The sequence below is a fragment of the Aethalodelphis obliquidens genome, unplaced genomic scaffold, assembly GCF_003676395.1.
Source record: "Aethalodelphis obliquidens isolate GAN/ISIS:26980383/991018 unplaced genomic scaffold, ASM367639v1 scaffold23, whole genome shotgun sequence".
NCBI classification, from domain to species: domain Eukaryota; kingdom Metazoa; phylum Chordata; class Mammalia; order Artiodactyla; family Delphinidae; genus Aethalodelphis; species Aethalodelphis obliquidens.
This window is the reverse complement of record NW_020837967.1, coordinates 16,260,210-16,282,681: the sequence shown is the minus strand read 5'-3', so window position 1 is coordinate 16,282,681 and position 22,472 is coordinate 16,260,210. Positions and strand designations below refer to the sequence as shown.

General features: G+C 44.3%; 1 protein-coding gene across 8 annotated transcripts in view; it reads left to right on the top strand.

Moving 5' to 3' along the window:
* Positions 1-1,330: 1,330 nt before the first annotated feature.
* Positions 1,331-22,472, top strand: part of PRTFDC1 (phosphoribosyl transferase domain containing 1) — a 92,913-nt gene continuing 71,771 nt past the window's right edge. The window contains exons 1-4 of one of the 8 annotated variants that reach the window (XM_027121867.1): positions 1,331-1,420; positions 2,399-2,464; positions 11,252-11,358; positions 17,096-17,279. In XM_027121867.1, coding sequence (XP_026977668.1) covers positions 11,255-11,358; positions 17,096-17,279 — 288 coding nt within the window. In that variant the 5' untranslated portion in view covers positions 1,331-1,420; positions 2,399-2,464; positions 11,252-11,254. Of the gene's footprint in view, positions 1,421-2,398; positions 2,465-3,962; positions 4,128-4,506; positions 4,633-4,947; positions 5,249-5,341; positions 6,175-8,309; positions 8,413-11,251; positions 11,359-17,095; positions 17,280-22,472 lie in introns of those variants that run through there. The other 7 variants (XM_027121868.1, XM_027121865.1, XM_027121869.1 and 4 more) reach the window with 7 other exon arrangements.

The following is a 22,472-nucleotide window of genomic DNA, read 5'->3' as shown; positions in this document are numbered from 1 at the left end:
ACTTCTCCCCAGCCTCTTTCTCAAGCTCCCCCCCCCACCTCGACCCTAAACTACCACCCAGAACCTGGCAAGAACTGGATCAGTTCCTGGGATATTGCTGGTGGCTTTCGTATATCAACTCTGATCTGAAGAGAATCCATGTTTAGCCAAGAGAACATTCAGTTCCCATTCCACCTGGTCCTTAGTCTCCCCACACCAGCAAAAGTTTTCATCAACTAAGGTCTCCTTGTTTTGTGTGTGTATGTGCGTGTGCGTGTGCGTGTGCGTGTGTGTGTGTGTGAAGTGGACATCTTTCCATTAGAAACTTGGCACTGGCTGAGGCACCAATTAATTTTGCATAAGTTGCCACTGCACCATTAGAGGCTAATCCGTTCATTCGTAGCCACAAGGCATTGTGTTAGGGTCACGTACATGACTTGTGCCTCCAGCACTATGGATTTATTTAGTCCTTAGCCTCTAGTTCCTGCAGCTGTGTCCTTTCAATGACTGCTTTATGGTGGCCAAGAGAGTTGAGGTCGCCTGCCAGGACTCTGAGATCTGGAGGAACACATGGACACATTATTCCTCTACTCTGAAGCTATCCAATTGCTGTTCCGGTCAGATGGGGAGATAGTGGGAGGATATCTCTGAAGCAGCCCAGCACTTACTGTTGATGATACTACTCATGCCTGATATTACTGCAAAAGAACAGGCAAATTTATCCTCCGTGTTCTTCAGTGGAAGGTTAATTGCCAGTGAAAGTGTAATAATGCAAAACGTAATTCTGAATGTAGCTCCTGGGTTTCTTTGTAAGAACCGTTATGAAGACATTATTTTTTTTTACTCTAAGACTACGCATTGGATCCAGTCTGCTTCAAACAAGAAGCCAGGAAAGAGGGCTTGCTATGCTAATTGAATACTAATTAGGCTTTTGCTTAAATTGTTGTGTGTTACAATTATTTGCAACTATATTTTTTTCTATATTTATGTTGAAGGGAAAAAAAAATACCTGAAAGGTAGCAAGATCCTTACTTAGCCTGAATATCTGGAAGAAAGTATCTTTCCACTTTTTTTGTTTTTTTTGTACTTGTAACATTTGTAAAGGGTTTTGTTCTGCACTAAGAAAAAGCAAAATATCATCATCATTATTACTGGCCTTTGTTCACAATGGATTTCATCCAGACTCTAATCAGTTACTCTGTGACTAACAATCTGAGTCACTAAGTTTCACATGTTTATGGATTTCAACACAATTCCCAGGCTGAGCGTTTTTTTGTTTATTTTCATGTTTCAGGACTCAAAAAACTAAATGCCCTTCCGGATTTCGAATGTGGTGTCACTGAGTGACTGGCTCTGAACAACTCAGCACATAGACTGAATCACTCCTTCAACAACAGATTAACATTGGCAAAAGGTCAAGAACTAACCAAACTGGCAAAAGGTTAGTATATACTTTTAGGACAAAGTCTTTAGCCTGGTGGAGAATTCAGGTAAACATAAATATTTGTGTTTACACCATGGTAATGGTACTAGACAGTTTCAGAATTGAAAATGCAGGAACCTCCAACTAAAAGGGGATTAAGAGAAGGACAAAAAAATGCAAGTATATTTACTGGTTATTAACTTTGTAAAGATCTACATCTTTATCCTTACAGCTTCTTCAAGGGAGTATCAGAAAATGGACAATCTGAGCTAAAATATCCTTTTTTATGGAAAATTCCATTATTTTAAGAATTTTCTCTTTCTACTGTATCCATTCTCATACCAGTCCCATCCTGTCCCTAGATTATAACTGTCCGTGGTTGGTCACCCTACACCCATCTTAAAAATGCAATTACCCTGTCACTTTCCCATCAAATAACTTTATAAACATTTGGTCACACATTGTCACAGCATCTCCAATTAATAACACAGTTATTAATTAATTAATAACAGTTTTATAGCACTCTTCAAAGGATCCTCTTGCATGTTAGCTCATGTTAATCTCATCTTCATATGCAGTACAGCAGAAATGTATTGCCCCTCTCACCGATGAGAAAATTGAGGCATATTGATGGATGTAATTGGCTTAGCCTCAGTGGCTCACGTCATATGGATTATTGCTAGAAAAATCAGAATCCTGGTCTGAAGCCATTGCACTAGACACATAACAGAAATTTGAGATTTAAAAAGAATTTTTGCCTCTGAGTCCTCATATGCAAGATTAAGAGTAAAGTCTGGACAAATGATTTGTTATTCTTGGGTATCATCGGTTCTTGCAAATGCTATTTGTGATATCAAATGTATATTGTATTACATTAATGCTGTCCAAAGTATAGAAGTATAAGTAGATCACACAAAATGTTATCAAAATATAAAAAGATAATAAATAAAATGAATTTAAAAAAATGATTTGTGCCTCATTCTGTATCCTTCATAGGATGTCCTATGGGTCTCTACGGGATGTTCTTGAGTGTGCATTCTTAAGATTCCTGTTGTCATTCAAGTAAGTGACTTTTTTTTTTTTCTTGTGAACTTATTGGATTTTACATTTAATTAATGGCCTTTCTAAGGAAAGATTTATCTACCATATCCTTTACATCTTCCACAGTGCCTGGGCTGGGCACACAGTAGTAGCTTTTTTTCTTTTTTGCGGTACGCGGGCCTCTCACTGTTGTGGCCTCTCCCGTTGCGGAGCACAGGCTCTGGATACGCAGGCTCAGCAGCCATGGCTCACGGGCCCAGCCGCTCCGCGGCATGTGGCATCCTTCCGGACCGGGGCACGAATCCGTGTCCCCTGCATCGGCAGGCGGACTCTCAACCACTGCACCACCAGGGAAGACCAGTAGTAGCTTTTTGATTTCAGTAGAGCAGCTACATCTGTAATCTATTTTGAAGTTTCTTGTCCCTAAGGCCCATGTACCAACACTGAGCATCCTATGGGTAAATTTGATTTTGCAGCAGTAAGACAGTGGGATTCCTTAAGGCATGGTTGGTGAACCATTGCATCACATTCACCTGAGTGTCTTGGTGCAGATGTCTGAGTCTGAACACAGAGCTTCTCCACCATAACCTACCGAGTAGGCGGGTGGCTGCCTCCCCCAAAGAGTCTTCTGAACTCTAAAGTTGGATCACCACTTTTCAGTTTCTGGAAGTTTTAATGACTTTGGTTGTGAAGATGCTTCCTGGGCCTGGTCTTTGACAATGAAAATAGAAGATGGTCCCTTACCTTTGAGAAAAGAGGTCAGACTATAAAAATGGCCCGAAACACGGACGTCTGACACTTATCGAGAGAAAATGTTTACCTGTGCAGGAAACACTGTCACCCAGTTTATGAGAGCCAGCCCACAAGCACAGCACCTAATTTCAGCAATCCACGAGGCTGCCTTCCTTCCACGTGCTGGCACATAGGAGAGGACAAACAGGGCTGAGCGCGGCCATGTCGGAATGACTAACATTTTTCCAACCCAGAGTGACATTACTGATTGATAACTATTTTCCCCTCAAACCAAGCAAAATCAGCATTCCTCTCCCTCCCTTGTGCCGGACCCGAAGATGAACAAGATAGTCTTTCGGAGGGGCCCGAGTTCAGCTCGGGGCTTCAAACCTGAGCGGGGCTGCAAAGGATGAGGCGGGAGGGAAAAGACCAGGGCAATGAATGCATATAAAGGGAGGGCAGGGCCCTTGAGGAACAGACAAAGAACCGGGACCCTCATTCCGGGGGAAGGCTGGGATCAGGGGTTGAATTAACAAAAGATTCATGAAAGAAGGCTTCTGAATCTGGGAAGAGCGATGGCATTAAGCTGCAACCTGAAACAGTTAAAATCTGACCATACGTTCTTACAAAAGTGGTAAAGTAGATGATGTGTCAAAACTTCTCTCTTTTTTTCGCCCTGAAAGGGGTAAAGGAAAGGCCCTATTTCCCAGTCTACATCCTGTAACCGCGGGCATGGTTCAGGGATAAGCCACCGCACGGCTTTTTCAAGCTCCTCCTGGCTGGGCAGTTCGAGGATTTAAAAAACACATCATAGCTTCGCCCACAGCCGTACTTCGAGAACATCCTCTACTGCACGCTCTTTCGCGGATTTACTTGGGATAAACAGCGCCTGAAAGTCAGCAGGAAGGATTCAAGGACCTTGTCAGCCCGAAAGCTGGGACGACAGACCCAGGGAGGCGGGGGACCTGGGCACGCTTTCTGTTCCTGTAAAAACCGAGCAGCGGGCAGCCTGGGTCTCGCGGGTCCCCGCGGGGCTCGGGCTGGGGGCTCGTAGACGGGCGGTGGCCGCAGGGGAACACGCGCGGGCGCCCGTGGGACGGCGCTGAGGTGGAGAGGACGCCGCTCCGCAGCTGCGCCCCGCGCCCCCGCCCCGGGCCCCGCCTCCCCGCCCAGCGCCCAGCGCCCGAGCAGCCGCCCGGGTTGGGGGCGCGGGCCGAGGCGCTGGAGCCGCGCCAGGCGTGGGGTCGTCGGCGCGCCGCGGCTTCGTCGCCCGGCGGCCTGGGGCGGGGCGGGCCCCCTCCCACGCCCTCCCCCCTCCCTCCTCCCCCCTCCCCCCACCCCCTCCCGGCCCGTCACCATCCCGGCTTCTTCCCGCGCGCTTCTTTCCTTCCCGCTTTCCCCGGAGAAACATGGCCGGGAGCCGTGAGGAGGCGCCAGACTACGGGCGAGGCGTCGTGGTAAATGCAACTCCGGTTTCGGGGCCGAGTCGCGCGCTCCCCGCCCCTCCCTTGTTGGCACCCCCCCTCCCCCTTTTAGATTAAACGCCCGAAATGCATTCGGGAGAGAGCGGGCCACGGCTTTGTTCTTCCCTCCCGACGGGATCGCTTCCATCCTCCCCCTCCCCCAGTCTGACCCCCCACTTAACATCCCTTCACCCCGTGTCCTCAGTGTCCCCCCCCCGCCCCCCCGCGCCAGGAATCCGCTACTCCCGCGTGAAGGCCGGGTGGCGCCGGCTCCCCACTCTCGCCGGCCACCGGGAGTCACCCCCGGGCGCCGGGCGGGCCTGCGAGGACCCCCGCGGGCCGCTCTTGTGGGCTTCCTTCCTCTCGCGCTCCCTCCTGACTCCTTCAGCGCGGGCTTCACGTGCTGTTTTCAGAAAGGGTACTGAGGGCGCTCCGGGGCAGCCAGGAAGTAAAGGATCTCTAGTGGACGGAGCTTGAGCTTGGAAACCCGGGCGAGCGCTCTTTCTGTGGGGCCTCTGCGGGAGCTTAGGACACGCTAGCGCCGTCGAGCGAGCCTCTGGTTCGTCAGAAGGGAAGCAGCACGCTGGGCCCGCTGAACCAACTAGAGAGGGTGTGTACAGAGTAGCTAGTAGTGCGTCCGAATGAGAAGGTAGGGGAGGATGGGGTCCCAGGCCAGAGCCTCTTTATCCCTGGGGATCCCTCGAAGTCAGCCAGCGCCCGGTGGGTACCCATCGCTCGGTGGGTACCCATCGCTCGGTGTCCTGGAATCAAATCTGGTCTTGGCCTATGGCCGCTGGCTTCGGCTTGGTTTAGAATGGTCTCTATGAAAGGTGGTAGTTTTAACGTGTCGGGTTTAAAATGATCTGCGGGTGCGGTGTGGGCTAACTTGCTACATTAAGAGTCTTTGTTCAGGGATCAGCCTGTAACGCACAGGTAATCTGTGTGTGACCGGGAAGGGACTACAGGAGTAGTAACGTTCTGCTAGGAAACATCTCACAGCCTAACCAATCTGTTCAGGTTGAACCGTGTTGCCCAGTATTAATTTCAAAGCCGGGCCTTTCCTTCTTAAAGGAGGAGTTCATTTATTTATTCATTCCACTCATGTTGACTGTCCTGCTGTGTTCCAGACCGTGTTCTAGGCTCTGGGGAAACAAAAAGCCCTGTGTTGGTGGAGCTTACATTCTAGAGGGGAACACAGGCAAGCAGTAAGAAAGCAAATACACGAAGAAGATACTTTCAGAGAGTGATATGTGCAGTGAAAAGACAAGAGCAATGAGATAGAGAGTGGTTGGCGGAGGCCTGGGGGTGCTGCTTTAGCTCAGGCAGAGCAGCCCCTCCGTGACATCTGAGCCAAGACCTGAAGGCTAAGCAGGAGGTAGCCACGTGAAGACTCTGAAGAAGGGTCTTCAAGACAGCGCCTGCCCAGGGCAAAGAAATCATTACATTCTGAGAAGGAATCGTGACATCCAGTTTATGCTTTAAAAAAAAAAGGTCATTCCAGTTGCCATGGAGAGGACGGTCAGGCCTAGATTTCGGGTGAGTTGGAGGGGGATGAAAATTCTGGACAAGTTGAGTCTCTAGTGCCTGTAAAGCCTATGGGTCAGGATGCACAGGAGGCAATTTGAAACTCCTGTTTGGAATTCAGGAGAGTGTTTGGTTAGATTCGGAAATTGTCAGCAAATAGAAAAATATCTGATGCCTGGCAGTGGGTAGGGATGCCCAGTGAACATGGAGAAGAAATGTGAAACTATTGTTAAGGGTAGAAAGCCCCAAATGTAACAGGCCGAGTGTCTGGGAGAAGCCAGATAAGGAGACCAAGAAGGAGTAGCACAGTAGGAGAGAGCAGACAGGGTGGTAGGTGCCTAGGGAACAGAGTTTTGTGGAGGTCAGCAGGAGGGACAGATGCCTCAGGAAGAGCAAGTGGCATCAAGATGGAAAAGACGAAGCCATCAGAAGTGAGAATCTTTTAAACAACTCTTCCATCAGTAGAATGGTTAAAATATAGTACTAGTATCTAATAATAGATAGTCTTAAAAATGAATGAGGTCAGTCGATATGACTAATAGGAATGGTAGATTGTTAAAGTCTAAAAAGCAAATGATGGAACAGTAAGTAGCCCGATCTATCACTGCTAAAAGAAGCTTTCTCAAAAGCAAGGTAATTTGGTGAAAGATGCAGGAAGGTAGTGAGAGGGTCCACCAAGGTTGGAAATAATCAAGGTATAATGGAGATCATCCCTGCATTTATGTCATTCTCTCCAGTAGAACTTGGGATAATTCCATTAATATCAAGTTGGATATGGGCAGGCAAGGCAAATTCAGAATGAATTCAAGGTGCTGATGGAAGGGTCGAGAGGAAGAGGAAAGCTTAGTAGGGTAGGTATACTGGGAAAGCAGAGCGTGCTCAAGGATGGGTTGGAAAAAAAGGGAAATTTTAGTACCAGTGGGTAAGGGGGCAGGTAGTAATGGCAAGTATTTATTGAGCACTTACTATGTGGTTTTCCTGTATGATTCATTTAATCCTCACAAATCTTTGAGGTAGGGATATTATAATCCCCATTTTACAGAGGAGGAAACTGAGGCAATGATAAGCAATCGCCAAGGTCACATGATTAGCAGATGGCAGAAGTTGAAGCCAGCTTTCCAGCTACAGGGGAAGCTGTGCTTCTGGAGAAGAATGTCAAAGGGGAGGCTGCTGGGACGGACGGGATGTGGCTAAGGTGGACTAGAGGCGAAGTCGTTTGAGCTAAGGTAGATGAAGTTACTACAAGATGGAGTAGCTAGAAGGATCATCAAGGTGTGTATTGGAGTGTCCAGAAATGAGGTGGAGAAGAGAAGTCTGAGTTGGTAGAAACTTGGTGATAAAGATGGCAAGGGACATAGAGCCAGATGACTTGAGCCTAAAATGAGAAATACAGTTCGTGCAAGAGAAGGGAAAATGAAGAGACTGAAGACGGCTCTCGCCTACAAATGGCTTTCAGTTTACTCGGGGAGGTAGGACATTAGTAGATTATTAACAGTAAATGGGAGCAAGGGCTAATGACCAAATCCGAGATGTAGAGCCTGAGTTCGGAAACTTTGCTCAGGATAGACTGGCTACCAGTGTCCCCCCTACCACCCGCACACACACACCTCAGTTGGTATATCTTTGTTGCTTCTCAGGGAGAGAAAAGATTTCTCTACCTCTCTGGTCTTTGGGGATCAAGTTATTAGATATGGTTTACTTTTACAGAACCATTATCAAAGAAGCATAGTTAGTGCCCTACACATGTGAGTTTGGTAGGAGTAAGGAGAAGAGAAAATCTGAAATGATTGTGCTTCTGTTATGGCATCTCCCTCCCCCTCCCCCCATGGAAACGACTTTACTAGATGTGATGAGTTTCCCCTTCCGGGTACAGAACCCCCCACAGAAGAGGAAGGCATGCAGGATACAGGATGTTATTTGGTCTGTGGAGCCCCCCTTCATTCCCCTGGTAGCAGAACCTGGGACCCTTCTTTGAGGACACAGCTTCGACTCAGTTTCTCAACGTGTGGCTCTGAGGCATCCCTCACAGTGCACCCCCTTCCCTGGCTCTGGGGCTGGACCAGTAACCCCAGCTGGGCCAGTTGACGTTCTTGTCTGGGATTCCCAGAAGCAGAACTGTGGGACGAGACTCCCTTCCTCTCTAACAGTGGACGGGTGGATGTGAACCTGAAATTGGCGGCCGCCGTGGTCACTGCCTGAAGGAGAGAGTAGGGCCCAGGCTTTGGGGCTTAGCAGCAGAGAGGAGCCAAGGTTAGCATTTTTTTTTTTTTTTAAAGATGTTGATGCAAATACATTTTAAAAAATTTTAAAAAATTTTTTGGTTGCTTTGGGTCTTCGTTGCTGCACGTGGGCTTTCTCTAGTTGTGGCGAGCGGGGGCTACTCTTTGTTGGGGTGCACGGGCTTCTCATTGCGGTGGCTTCCCTTGTTGCGGAGCATGGGATCTAGGCGTGCAAGCTTCAGTAGTTGTGGCGCGTGGGCTCCGTGGTTGTGGCTGGCGAGCTCTAGAGTGTAGGCTCAGTAGTTGTGGCGCACGGGGTTAGTTGCCCTGCGGCACGTGAGATCTCCCCGGACCAGGACTCGAACCCATGTTCCCTGCATTGGCAGGCGGATTCTTAACCGCTGCGCCACCAGGGAAGTCCCCCAAGATTAGCTTTTTGTATGTGTTTCCAAACTATTTTTCTCCCTAGGGGATACAACTTGAAAAATAAGGCAAGACATATTCTAAGCAAAAAAATTTATTTCTGATGACTTAGAAGGAAGGTCTTCAGTATATCTTCCAATGGGGAAAATGGAGTCCGAAGGAGTTCCGGGGTTTGGATGTGTGTAAAACGGCTCAGTGTGTTTGTCACTTCCCCAGCTTGGCCATAGTTTGCATCTTTGAACAGAGAAGGCATTGTTCTGAATAAACTTAGAGCATATTATCTGTGAGGCTGAAACTATTTAAAGACTTCTTGTTTTGATTTTTCAAAAAGCAGATGAATAACATAATTATCTGCAGTTCCTAGCAGCCTCCATTCCTTCAGGTCTAGGACACATTTACAATGCAGTTTGTATGCACTATTAAGGATAAACCCGTGGTTCCCTCATTTCTAATTGTCTCTTATCTCTACAGTGAAAACTCACTATTTCAGACTCATTGGGAAATAGGCTGGTTTGGCTGATAGGGTAGTTTTAGAGAAACACGTTGCTTCTACTTTGAAATTTACAGCTTTAACTAGGGTAATAAAACTTTGGCAGGTAGGTGTAAAGCACTTCTTTAAATTAATGGACACATGTAATTTGTAAGTAAACTATTGATGTTTCAGTACATCTAACTGGTTAACGTTTACTGCAGCGTTCTGTAGACCAGATACTGATGTAAGAGTTTTATGTCCATTATCTATCTTATTTAATCCTTGAAATAGCCATATGAGGTAGGCATCGGCTCCATTTTATAGATTAAAACACTGTGACCCAGAGAGGTTAAAATGCCCAAGGTCTAACAGCTAGTAAATTCACCCCTGGGTGTGTTAGACTTCTAAGCCATGCTCTTAATCATTACTCCATGCTGCCTCTGAGCTACAGATAACCAGTACAGTTTTTATATGTAGGTTTGTTTTGTCATTTTATCATTCTTTTCTTTTTGGGGGCGTCATTTATTAAGCATTTATTATATACCTGGAGATGTGCTAGGAACTCTAAGTACGTTATCTGCTCTGTCTTTTTATCCTCAAAACAACCCTGTCCGTGGGTTTTATTGTGTCTTATTTAAAGGAGGGGGAAATGAGTCTCAGGTGTAATTTTCCTAACATCATATTAAGTGTCAGAGCTGAGCCCTAGAACATGGGCTAGAGAGTCTCTGAGATTCAGCCAGGCAGGGGGTACTGCAGGATTTCCGTGGTGGGAAGAGTGGCCACTAGTTCATGCCGCTGCCTCTGGGAGGGCTGCAAGAGGTAGGGTGGGTAGTGTGTGTGGTCTAGCAGGGGAGCCAGAAAGCGCTGTGCCCTTGGGTGATCTCCCTGGGGCCTGGCGCTGGTCAGGCTTCTCGTCTGGTCTTTGTCGTGGTCTGCCAGTGCATCTTCTGGAATCTCCTCATGTTCAGCTGGCGGTTCTGGCTCTGACCAGCCGTTGTGGTGTTGCTGGTGGCAGCAGACCCCAGGAGTTCTCAGGGTAGAAGCCAGAGTTACACTGTGCAGATTCAACAGTTGCCACCAGCTGATTTGCTGGTCAAGGCAGAGCAGATGTGATGCTCTTCAAATACGCAGATGGGGGCTTCCCTGGTGGCGCAGTGGTTGAGAGTCCGCCTGCCGATGCAGGGAACACGGGTTCGTGCCCCGGTCCAGGAAGATCCCACATGCCGCGGAGCGGCTGGGCCCGTGAGCCATGGCCGCTGAGCCTGCGTGTCCGGAGACTGTGCTCCGCAACAGGAGAGGCCACAGCAGTGAGAGGCCCGTGTACCGCAAAAAAAAAAAAAAAAAAAAAATTTATTCCTAAAAAATGCTGAGAGCATCATCTGACAACACAAGGTTGCCATAAACCTTCAATTTGTAAAAAGCATACTATCTGCAAAGCGCAATAAAAGGTTTGCCTGTAATTACAAACATAACTTTACTTATAAATTGTATAAGTAAATGGTATATTTACATATGTGCACTCTTGCAAACAATGCTGTCAGGTTAGCTGTAAGGCATTAAGTTGGTATTTTATCTTGTGATGCCAAACGTCAGGAGTGGAGTTCCCTGTTCACTTCAGTAGGTCCTTCGTCAGGTTACATGAAACAAATTACCTTGTCCCACCTGGCTTCTCATAGGTTGACGCAATATAATTTTTTAAAAAACTTACTTGGCTGTACCAGGTCTTAGTTGCAGCTTGCGGGAACTAGTTCCCTGACCCGGGATCGAAGCCAGGTCCCCTGCGTTGGGAGCACGGAGTCTTAACTGCTGGACCACCAGGGAAGTCCTATGGAATATAATTTAATGCCATATGGATTATCAGACCTAGTCTGTTTTCAATATTATTCTTTTTTTCAAAGGATGCTCTTGTTTATTTATGTTTCTTAAAATAAATTTCCAATGAAAAATATTGTAACCAAGATAATTTGATTTACAGATTATGGACGACTGGCCAGGCTACGACTTGAATTTGTTCACGTACCCACAGCACTATTACGGAGATTTGGACTATGTCCTCATCCCTCATGGCATCGTTGTGGACAGGTGAGTGCTTTTTGCTGTGCAAGTTTTGTCTAGCCCTCTCCTGTGTGAGTCAAACGGTACACTTGGGGACCCTATTCCGGAGTCTCTTCTATATAACGGTACACAGAACTTTTATATTACAGAGAATTTGGAATAAAATAAATCTGTGCTTTACATGAACTAGTTCCTGGGATATTTGTTCAGGGGAAATGGTGAGAAGGCTATACATACGGAAGGTGTTACATCACAAGTAACAGCCTCAAAATAACAATGTCCTGTACAAACTGATGAAAATGAGGGTTGGGAAAGCGTTTGTCTCACGTTTTTCACAGACTCTTAACCAGGGACGGTTAAGAGGTGACCTTTGCTTTCACAGGCCACACCCCTGAAGGCTTTTCCTGCGACTTGTATTTATCTCAAATAAGTCTTTTCTCACAGGTCGGCCAGTCTGTGCGCAATTAGGTTTTCAGTGGTGATGTTTTAGAAATAGGAATATTTGCAACTTAAAGATAGCAGCACAGAACTGTTTCTCAAGTAGTGTTTCTAGTTCTTTTGGACCCATCGACATAGATATCCTCTGGCTCCTTCCTAGCCGATTGGCTTTTCGAAAGCCAACATTTTCTCTCCTGTTCTCAGCCCGTAAGTCACCCTCACTAGTTTTTTGGTTTTCAGAGAGCCCCCTCCAGTTCAGCCCACCACAGCCTTCAGGACTGATAGGTCCTATCCCTTTAACAAGGCTTCCTTAACGCCCCGACTCTTGGCTTTCCATGGACCTCTAATTTCTTGTACAAAAATCAAGTACTTAAGCCTTCACATTTATATGAAAAGCAAGCTTCATGGATTTCAGACTCAGAAATTGGGGCGGGAGAGGCTCTAAGGAGCAGGAGAAACTGAAACTTCGGGCTCCCCGCTCTACCCTTTTCCTTAAGCCGTTGTATTTCTGCCTCTGTTTTTTTAAGCTGTTATATTCTTCTGAGTTAAAATTTAACTTGTAAAATAGATCCTCAGCCAAAGGAAAGTTTGAAAAGCACTGGATGGTCACTATTCCCAGGATATTATCTTTCCATCAGTGCCTGTCTGTAAGCAAAAGGAAATGTCATTCTCTCGCTCACATTCTAAGATTTTCCATTGGATAAGATCTGCACATTGTGCATTCTCTCAAACTATAGTATATTATTAAAATAAGGTCTAGTTTGTGGTTTCTCACAGCCTCAGGTGGGCTTCCATGGTATACAAGTTTTAATCCTTGAAGGGAAAACAGGTTCTGTGATGAAATAAATGTAAGAAATTTGGCATCTCCCAACTTGCTAGACCTCCATGTTGGCAATTCATATTAAAGATACAGATTCCTGCAAAGAAAGGGGAGGGGTAGGGAAGGAATCTGCTTGACTTTAGCAGTTAAAGCACCTTTTCTGTGTAGTGGGTGTCTTTGTACTCAATTCACTTCTTAATAACTCTCAGAAGCGTTTTCTCTTCACACGAGTTTGGGAACCCCTGGTTTAAACAAATTCCTGCTTTTCTCATCTGAAAATTAATTTATGACTTAAGTTAATTGCATCCTGATTTAGTACACAATTGAATCCTGGTAAGGTTACCAGTTCCCTCTACAGGAGACTTACCCAGTGAACTTGTAAAAATGCATAATCTTAAGCTTTTTGTCTAGAAATTCTGATTCAGTGGTCTGGAGTGGCGTCCCAAGAATGCCCTTTCCCACCTTTAAAATGAATTTATTAAGATATAATTTACATACTACAAAACTCACCCATTGTAGGTAAATGACTCAGTGATTTTTGGTACATTTTTATGGTGAGGCAACCATCACCACCATCGTTTTACAATATTTCTCTCATCACCGAAAGTTTGTTGTCAGTCTCTGCTCCTACCCCCACCATCAGGCAATCACTAATCTGATTTCTTTCTCTATAAATTTGTCTTTTCTGAGCACTTCATATAAATTAAATCATACAATATCTGATTATTGATTCATCAGTTGATGGACGTTTAGATTTCTAGTTTTTGGCTGTTGTGAATAATGCTTCCATGAACATTCACGTACAAGTCTTTGTGTAGGCATATCTTTTCATTTCTCTTGGAGAGGAATTCTGAGTTTCATGGTAAGTTTAAGAAACTGCCAATTATTTTCCAAAGTGGCTGCACCATTTTACATTCCCACCAGCAGTGTTTGAGGGTTCCGGTTTCTCCACATACTTGCCAACATCTAGTATTGTTTGTCCTTTTAATTATAGCCATTCTAGTGGATATATAAAGGTATTTCATTGTGGTTTAAATTTGCATTTTCCTAATGATTAGTGTGCTTGTTAGCTATTCATACATCTTCTTTGGACAGATGCCTATTTAAGTCTTTTGCTAATTTTGCAGTTGGGTTGTTTCTCTTCTTATTGAGTTGTAAAAGTTCTTTATATATTCTGGACACAAGTCCTTTATCAGACATATGATTTGCAAATATTTCCCACTAGTATGTGGCTTGTCTTTTCATTTTATTATTGATATCTTTTAAGGAGAATGTTGGGTGAAGTATTCTACAAATGTCAGCCAGGCCCAGTTGGTATATGGTACTGTTTCTTTCAACTGTATCCTTACTGGTTTTCTGCCTTGTTGGATCTGTCAAGTACTGAGAGAGGGGTGTTGAAGTCTCTAACTGCAATAGTGGATTCATCTACTTATTACAGTTCAATAAGTTTTTTGGTACTCTGTTGTTGGGTGCAGACGCATGAAGGACTGTTAGGTCTTCCTGGAGAATTGACCTCTTTTTAATACACTAATGTCAGTCTTTATTCCTGACAGTTTCTTTGCTCTGAGGTCTGCTTTGTCTGTAATTGATACAACTACTCCAGCTTTCTTTTGATGATGTTAACATGGTACATCTTTCTCAACCCCTTTAATCTATCTGTGTCTTTATATTTAAAATGGATTTCTTGTGGACAACATATATTAGGGTGTTTTTTTGATACACTCTGACAGTCTCTGCCTTTAATTGGTGTATTTTGACAATTCACATTTAAAGTGATGATGATTGATATACTTGGTTTAATCTCTACCATATTTGTAACTATTTCCTATTCATTGCCCTTCTTTTTTTAAAATAAATTTATTTATATATTTATTTATTTTTGGCTGCGTTGGGTCTTCATTGCTGTGCACGGGGTTTCTCTCCTTGCGGCGAGCAGGGGCTACTCTTTGTTGCGGTGCGCGGGCTTCTCATTGCGGTGGCTTCTCTTGTTGCGGAGCACGGGCTCTAGGCATGTGGGCTTCAGTAGTTGTGGCACGTGGGCTCAATAGTTGTGGCTCACAGTCTCAGTAGTTGTGGAGCACGGGCTTAGTTGCTCCACGGCATGTGGGATCTTCCCAGACCAGGGCTCGAACCCGTGTACCCTGCATTGGCAGGCAGATTCTTAACCGCTGCTCCACCAGGGAAGCCCCTGCCCTTGTTCTTTGTTTCTTTTTTTGTCTGCCAGTCTGTGAAAACTGTCTCCCCCACAATGTGTAGCCTCTGATGATGTGCAATTTATTTTTCTTGTTTTTCCTTTTAAGTTTTGCTCACCAGAGTTCATGCTTGTGTCTGAATAGCTTAATCTTCAGCCTAAGATTGGGTAGAGATTGTACTCAGACACCTTGAGCCAGGGAGGCCTCCACTCTTTGCTGATGAATGTGTGTGGGAGCCTGGCAAGCACATTCAAATTTCCAGCCTTTTTCAAGCCTTCCCTGGCTTTTACTTTCCACTGAGCTTTCCTGTGTCTCTGCCGCGTGGGTTTACGGGCTCCACCATTCAGGGATATGTGGTGGCCTGGGCCCACACTAGTCTCTGCAGTGCATATGCACAGCTTCTGGTTGACTTGGGGTATGTGGAGAGTTTATTATGTGCCCCTCTCCCATGACTGTAACCTCCTGGAACTCTCTATTAAATCTGTGACTAGTCTGCTAGGTAGTTGCTCAAACAGGACTGCAATTTCAGGATAACGGGGCCCCTGGCCCTCCCTGTTCGCATGCTACCAAGATGGCCGTGTTAACTGATGGTGTTCCCCATCGGGTGAGCAGTGCCCCACCCTGTTTGACTACCCGGTTGAACAGTAGAGCAGATTGGGGGCCAGGGAGAGGGGACCATTCTCAGACAAGAATACCACAGATCTGTGCTGTTTATACCCAGTGTTCAGTGTTTTCATGAATAAATGATTCTCAGTTTGGTGCATGCCTTTGGTTGATTTCCAGAGCGCTGAAATAGTTGCTTTTGACAGTTTTGTCCGACTTTCTACTTTCTCTTTGTGAGGAGGATGTGTTGACCTCCTCACTGCATCATGCTGGAAACAAGTGTCCCTTTTTATAGAATATCTGGCATGCTGGGGACTTTCCTGGCGGTCCAGTGGTTAAGACTTCGCCTTCCAATGCAGGGGGTTCAGGTTCGATCCCTGGTTGGGGAGCTAAGGTTCCACATGCCTCATGGCCAAAAAAACCAAAACATAAAACAGAAGCAGTATTGTAACAAATTCAATAAAGGCTGTAAAAATGGTCCACATCAAAAAAATTCTTTAAAAAAGGAATATTTGGGGCTTCTCTTGTGGCACAGTAGTTGAGAGTCTGCCTGCCAAGGCAGGGGACACGGGTTCGTGCCCCGGTCCGGGAAGATCCCACATGCCGCGGAGTGGCTGGGCCCGTGAGCCATGGCTGCTGAGCCTGCACGTCCGGAGCCTGTGCTCCGCAACGGGAGAGGCCACAACAGTGAGAGGCCCGCGTACCGCAAAAAAAAAATAAAAATAAAAATAAAAGGAATATTTGGTATGCTGATGTACGTTTCGTTGATCATATTTTGAGACACATTACATGAACCCCTGGTTGTCATTTTGTATGTATATGTATGCACATATACACACACAAATAAAAAAACTATAAAAATATATAAAGTGTATATATTACATATTTAAAACATAGGTGATATAATATTTTAGTTTTTCACATCATTCACTTCATCTGTTTTAAATCTAATTCAGTTTGAGGTGCCAGTGGGAATATTTTAGAAAGTGTGCCCCTTCGATCCTACCTTCATTCAAGGTTTTAGTGTTGTATGGGTGTATGGGCAATGGACTTATACATATGAAACAATGAGAAAAAATACAATGACAGTTCCACATTAGGTGTTGGATGCCAGCCCAAGGCTGCATCATGGTAGAACTTCAGGAGACACCATTCAAACTGTGATCTGTGGAGATGGTGTCCACTGAGATTGCCCAGAGCACCTCTCATAGAGGTAACGTGTTATCTTCATGAAATATAAGTCAAATATTATTCTTTCGATAGTTATTATGGTCTTGACTTTTCCTCCAGTCTCGTCTAACGTGGTCAGGTGGGTGAGTCATCCTCCATTTCCTTCTTCTCTGCTTTAAAGGGAACGTAATATCACCACATACCATCATAGCCTCGTTAAAGCTAACAGCCAGGCTCTGTAGTGATCAAATAATAGCCTTCGTGATCTTTGACATCATATTTTACACCTTAATCATTTTTTGTGATGCAGAGGAGCAAAAATGTATGATTGATGATGTGGTTATTAGAAATATGTTTTGAACACTTTCTCTTTATCCAACTTTAACAGAGCTTCTTTATCTGTAACATTCTGTCTCCCAAGCCCTTCTCCACATTCTCCTGCGTAATCTAATATGTAGAGTACATCATGCATTTTTGGGAAAGGAACAAGAATGCTCAGAAGTAGTCATGCTTTAATATATCTTTTAATCCCTTCTTTCAGAATTGAACGGCTGGCTAAGGATATTATGAAAGACATAGGATACTGTGACATTATGGTCCTGTGTGTACTTAAAGGAGGCTACAAGTTCTGTGCAGATCTGGTAGAACACCTTAAGAACATCAGTCGAAATTCCGATAGATTTGTCTCTATGAAGGTTGATTTCATCAGACTAAAAAGTTACAGGGTAAGTTATGATTTACTCCATTTTCATTATATGATGTTCAGAATGAACAGTGCTATAAATCAAAGAACTGATAAAATTATGAAGATGAAGGATGTATTTTATTTTAATTTGCAAGATACTACAACCTGTAATTCAGATAATATTCTTTGGGCAGGGGGAACCCTCCTATTATATTTCCCATGTAGGGAAAGATGATTCAGGAATGATTCATACTTTTTTTATGGTTATAAAGTTGAGTGGTTATTTCCTGGTGCCTAGTCTCACCAACGGCCGCGTTGAGAATGAGTATTAAGGAAGTCCAGTGAATACAGACGTGTTTCTGCTCTGGATGTCACTGTTGGCCCTGGAGACCTGTGGGAGGGTGTCCCCCCCAGAGAGGAGTGTTAGTACTTGGGTGACTATGGTCAGCGCCTGGAGGTAGAGAAGTAAAACCTGTAGGGACAGTGAGTTATCAAAAGCAACGAGGAACTTCCACCAGTCTGTGCTGGGTTTTCTTGGCCACCACTGGATGGAATTGAGAGAGATTATTCTGCAAGGACGTCTGCCCTTAGCCTTCCCCTCTTTTCTCTATGCTGTTGCCTTTTGTGATGCTTTTTTAAAAAATATTTATTTATTTATTTATTTGTGGCTGCACTGGTTCCTTGTTGCTGCGCACAGGCTTTCTCTAGTTGTGGCGAGTGGCGGCTACTCTTCGTTGCGGTGCGTGGGCTTCTCACTGCAGTGGCTTCACGTTGCAGAGCACAGGCTCTAAGGCACGCCATCTTAGTAGTTGTGGCGCACGGGCTAAGTTGCTCCACGGCATGTGGAATCTTCCCGACCAGGGCTCGAACCTGTGTCCCCTGCATCAGCAGGCGGATTCTTAACCACTGCGCCACCAGGGGACCCAGATAAGCTCTTTTTGATGAACTCAGAGTCGATTGACTAATCACCTAATCATGGGAGTGAATTCCTATTATATTTACAAGTCACACCCGCACGTACGTGGAGGAGATTATACACAAAGGGTGTGTACACGGGGGATAGGGATGGGAGGGCATCTTAGAATTCTGCCTACCATTCTCTTTCTTTGACTCAGTTGCCTCAGCTTTTGAGTATCTGGCAAATTAGTTCTTATTTCTTAAGATACTCTATTTTCCTGATGACCTCTCAGGGCAGGATGAAGCTGGGGTTTTTTTGTTTTTGTTTGTTTGTTTTTGCAGACATCTTAAACCTAATTTATTGGTTTCATCTTCTCTTAAAAATCTTTTCTCTCTTGAGGTGTCTTTCATCCTGATTTAAGTAGCTGTGCTTCCTTCTTAGAAGACTTTTTTTTCTTTTTTACTTGACTCTGATTCTTACTGTATTTTTCCCCAGCAAACAGCTTTTTAAAAAAATCTTTTAAAAGCTTGAAAAAGTTAAAGTGAGGTTTATTGAAGCATAATTTACATGCAATAGAATTTCCCTCTTTTAGTTTGCAGTTCTATGAGTTTGGACAGATGCATACGGTCATGTAAGTCGCCACAATCAAGGCATAGAACAGCCCTTACCACAAAAAATGCCCTTGTGTCCCTTGGTAGTTAGTCCTTTCCCCAGGCCCCAGGCTCTGGCAACCACTGATCTATTTTCTGTCCCTGGAGTTTTGCTCTTTGCAGAATGTCGTATAATGTAATCAAATATCATGTGGCCTTAGTAAATCTGTAAAGCTTAGCATCATTCATTTGAAATTCATCCCTATTGTTGTGTGTCCCAGTGGTTCATTTCTTGTTGTCAAGTAGGATTTCATTATCTGGATGCGCCAGTTTTAAAATCGTTCATCAGCTGAAGGATGTTTGGTTTGTTCCCTTTTTGGGGTGATTATGAATAAGGCGGCTCGAAATATTCACCTGCATGTTTCTGTATGTACTTATGTCTTTGTTTCTCTTGACTAAATTTGTCTTGAGATTCCTAGGTCATACGGGGAGTAGACAGAAGAAATTGCCAAGCTGTTTTCCAAAGTGATTGAATAATTTTGCTTCCCCACCAACGTGCATGAGAGTTCCAGTTGCTTCACATTTTTGGCAACACTAGGTATTGTCAGGATTTCTTTATTTTCTTTGTTTTTTTACCCATTCAGCTAGCTGATGGTATCTCACTGTGGTTTTAATTTGGATTTCCCCGGTGAATAATGATGTTGAGCATCCTTTCATTGAGTAATCGTTGCTTAATTCAAGGTCATGAAGATTTTATCCTCTATTTTCTTCACAAAGTTTCCTAGTTTTAAATTTAGATCTAGGTGTGTGATCCGTGTTGTGTTAACTTGTTAATATGGTACAGATCAAGGTTTTTTTTTTTTTTGGCAAGTGAGTGTCCACTTGTTCCAAGATCATTTGATGAAAAGACTGTTCTTTTCCATTGAATTGCCTTTGATCTTTGGCTGGAAATCAATTGACTGTATGTGCATGGGTCTATTTCTGAGCACTCTGTTCAGTTCTGTTCATCTACGTGCTTATTGTTTGGTCAATACCACACTGTTTTGATTACTGTATCTGTACAGAAGTCTGGAAATCAGGTAGTATGTGTCCTCCAACTTTGTTCTTCTTCATAACTGTTTTAGCTATTCTAGTTGTTTGTCTTTCCACATAAGTTTAAAAATCATGTTATTGATTCCTACAGCATAACCTGTGTTCTGCACAGGTGTATCTGAGTTACATGCTTCTTCCTGGGACGCATGTTCAGAAAATGACGGCGTTAGGATGATCTGAGGGTGGAATTTTTGGTCCTATGATGTCAAGTGGTCATCCATCAGATTTGCACAGGACCAGTTTAATGGTTGGGTGTCTTGACTGATTTGACCTGGGCAAGACTAACTCCGTGTTCCTGAAAAAACAACTGTACTATAGCAATCCGTATGTCAGAGGTGTTATCTATAGGGGGTGATGAAAGGCGTCTTGTGATATATTGTCTAAGCTACGTGAAGCTTGGAGGGTATGCAGTTTTTGAAAACAAAGCAAGCTTCGTCAGTGAAGGCAAGTTACAGGATGTTATTTATTAAGCAAGTTATAGTTTAAGGGATCTGATGACTGCCCTTAGTTTCACTATTATATACGGTAAGTTTTTCTTTGAATTTCAATTTCCAGTTGCCTATTGCCAGTATATAGAAATACTACTGATTTTGGGTATCAAATACTATGACTTTTCAAAACTCTCTTATTAGTTTGAATAGCTTTTTTTGTAGATGTCTTTGGATTTTTCTATGAACACAATCATTTCTTCTGTGAATAGAGATGGTTTTACTTCTTTCTTTCTAATTTGTGTATTTCTTTTTATTGCACTGGCTTGAACTTCCTGTACAATTCTGAATAGAAATAGTGAAGGAAAGCATTCTTGCCTTGCTCTCAGTCAGTATGATATTAACTGTTGCATCCTCAAATTTTTGATGTATTGTTTTCATTTTCATTCAACTCAGACTATTTTCAGATTTCCTTTGTGACTTCCTCTTTCACTCATGGATTATTTTTTGTTGTTTAATTTCCAAATATTTGGGGATTTTCCAGAGATAGTTCTATATGATTTCTAGTTTAATTCTGTTGCAGAAAGGATACTTTGTATGATTTCAATTCTTTTAAAGTTTTTGAGTCTTGTTTTATGGTCCAGAATACTGTCAATCTTGCTGAAACTAAGAGCATTAGGATCCATGTGAGGTTAAACAATGTTGCTAACTCTCACTGTCCATTTCTCTAAACATCCTCTATTTCATCAATGTTTTAACCTAGAGGCACATATTCTAACACTTATTATCTCATGTTTATGTGATACTAGTTCTGAACAAGCGTTTGCATTTGTATAGCTCCAAGACTATCGTGATCATTTTTGCTGCATCTCGACAGATATTTTCAAGTCACCGTATTTTTTTCCCGGGGGATAGGGCTATGGGGGCGCCTGCCCAGGGTTCTGATGAAGGAGGAAGGCAATAGTAGACTTTATTTATTATTTATTTTTGGCCACGTTGGGTCTTCCTTGCTGTGCACGGTCTTTCTCTAGTTGCGGCGAGCGGGAGCTACTCTTCGTTGCGGTGCACGGGCTTCTCATTGCAGTGGCTTCTCTTGTTGTGGAGCACGGGCTCTAGAGCACGGGCTCAGTAGTTGTGGCACACAGACTCAGTAGTTGTGGCTCACGGGCTCAGTAGTTGTGGCACACGGGCTCAGTAGTTGTGGTTCACGGGCTCTAGAGTGCAGGCTCAGTAGTTGTGGTGCACGGGCTTGGTTGCTCCGCGGCATGTGGGCTCTTCCCGGACCAGGGCTCGAACCCTTGTCCTCTGCATTGGCAGGTGGATTCTTAACCACTGCGCCACCAGGGAAGCCCTAGACTTTCAATCTTTACCACTAGCGTCCATTCTCACACACAGCGCATTTTAGTTTTTGTCCCACCCTTAAATCCTGTAGGAGCCAAGGATAATTGTGGTGTCTCTTCTCTTCCCTTCTTACAAAATGTCCTTCCTCTTGTCCATCACCAAGGTGACGCAGATCATCTCCTGAGAGATGACCTCACGTAAAAGCCTATCTGCTCACTCAGAGCCAGCTTTTCCCCTGATTAAATTCCTCAGAAATGGGTGGAAAACCATATTCATAGACCAGGCTATGAGGTGAACAGCCCAGCTCTCTGCTCATAGAGCGTAAGCTGTCCTCATCCAGAGGTGAATTCATTGCCCTCAGTTTAGTCTTGAGCTGACCATCCCTTTACACACTTGAGCTCCTTCAACATTCCCGAGGACAGAGACCTATTAAGACACCACCAAACAAGGGGAACAGGGCTATAGCTCATTCTCCTCTGAGGGTGTCTGGTGCTCCCCCATACCTCCAAACCGACTCATCGGGAGCAGACATCTGGAAAACATCTTAGCAGAAACAGTGGCCACCAAGGTGTTCTCTTCATTCCTTTAGAAATTTCTGGAGGGCAGTCAGGACTCTGGGCTGTTGTGAGTGCTGGTCAGAAGCATCATGTAGTTTTACTCCCTCCTATCCTTCTGCTCTGTGATTCTTTTTATTTTTTTTATTTTTTTTGAGGAAAAAAGTTGGAAGTTCAGTTTACTGAGAGGCAGTGTGTCTCTTGGTCACAGCCATCAGCATTCATAGTTCTCTTTAGGGGCTCTTTTCCCAGGAGGAGTCCCAGTTGTTTGAGCCCTCCACTGTTTACTAAGGGACCTTCCTGAGGGATGGATGGTCCAGATATCTCAAG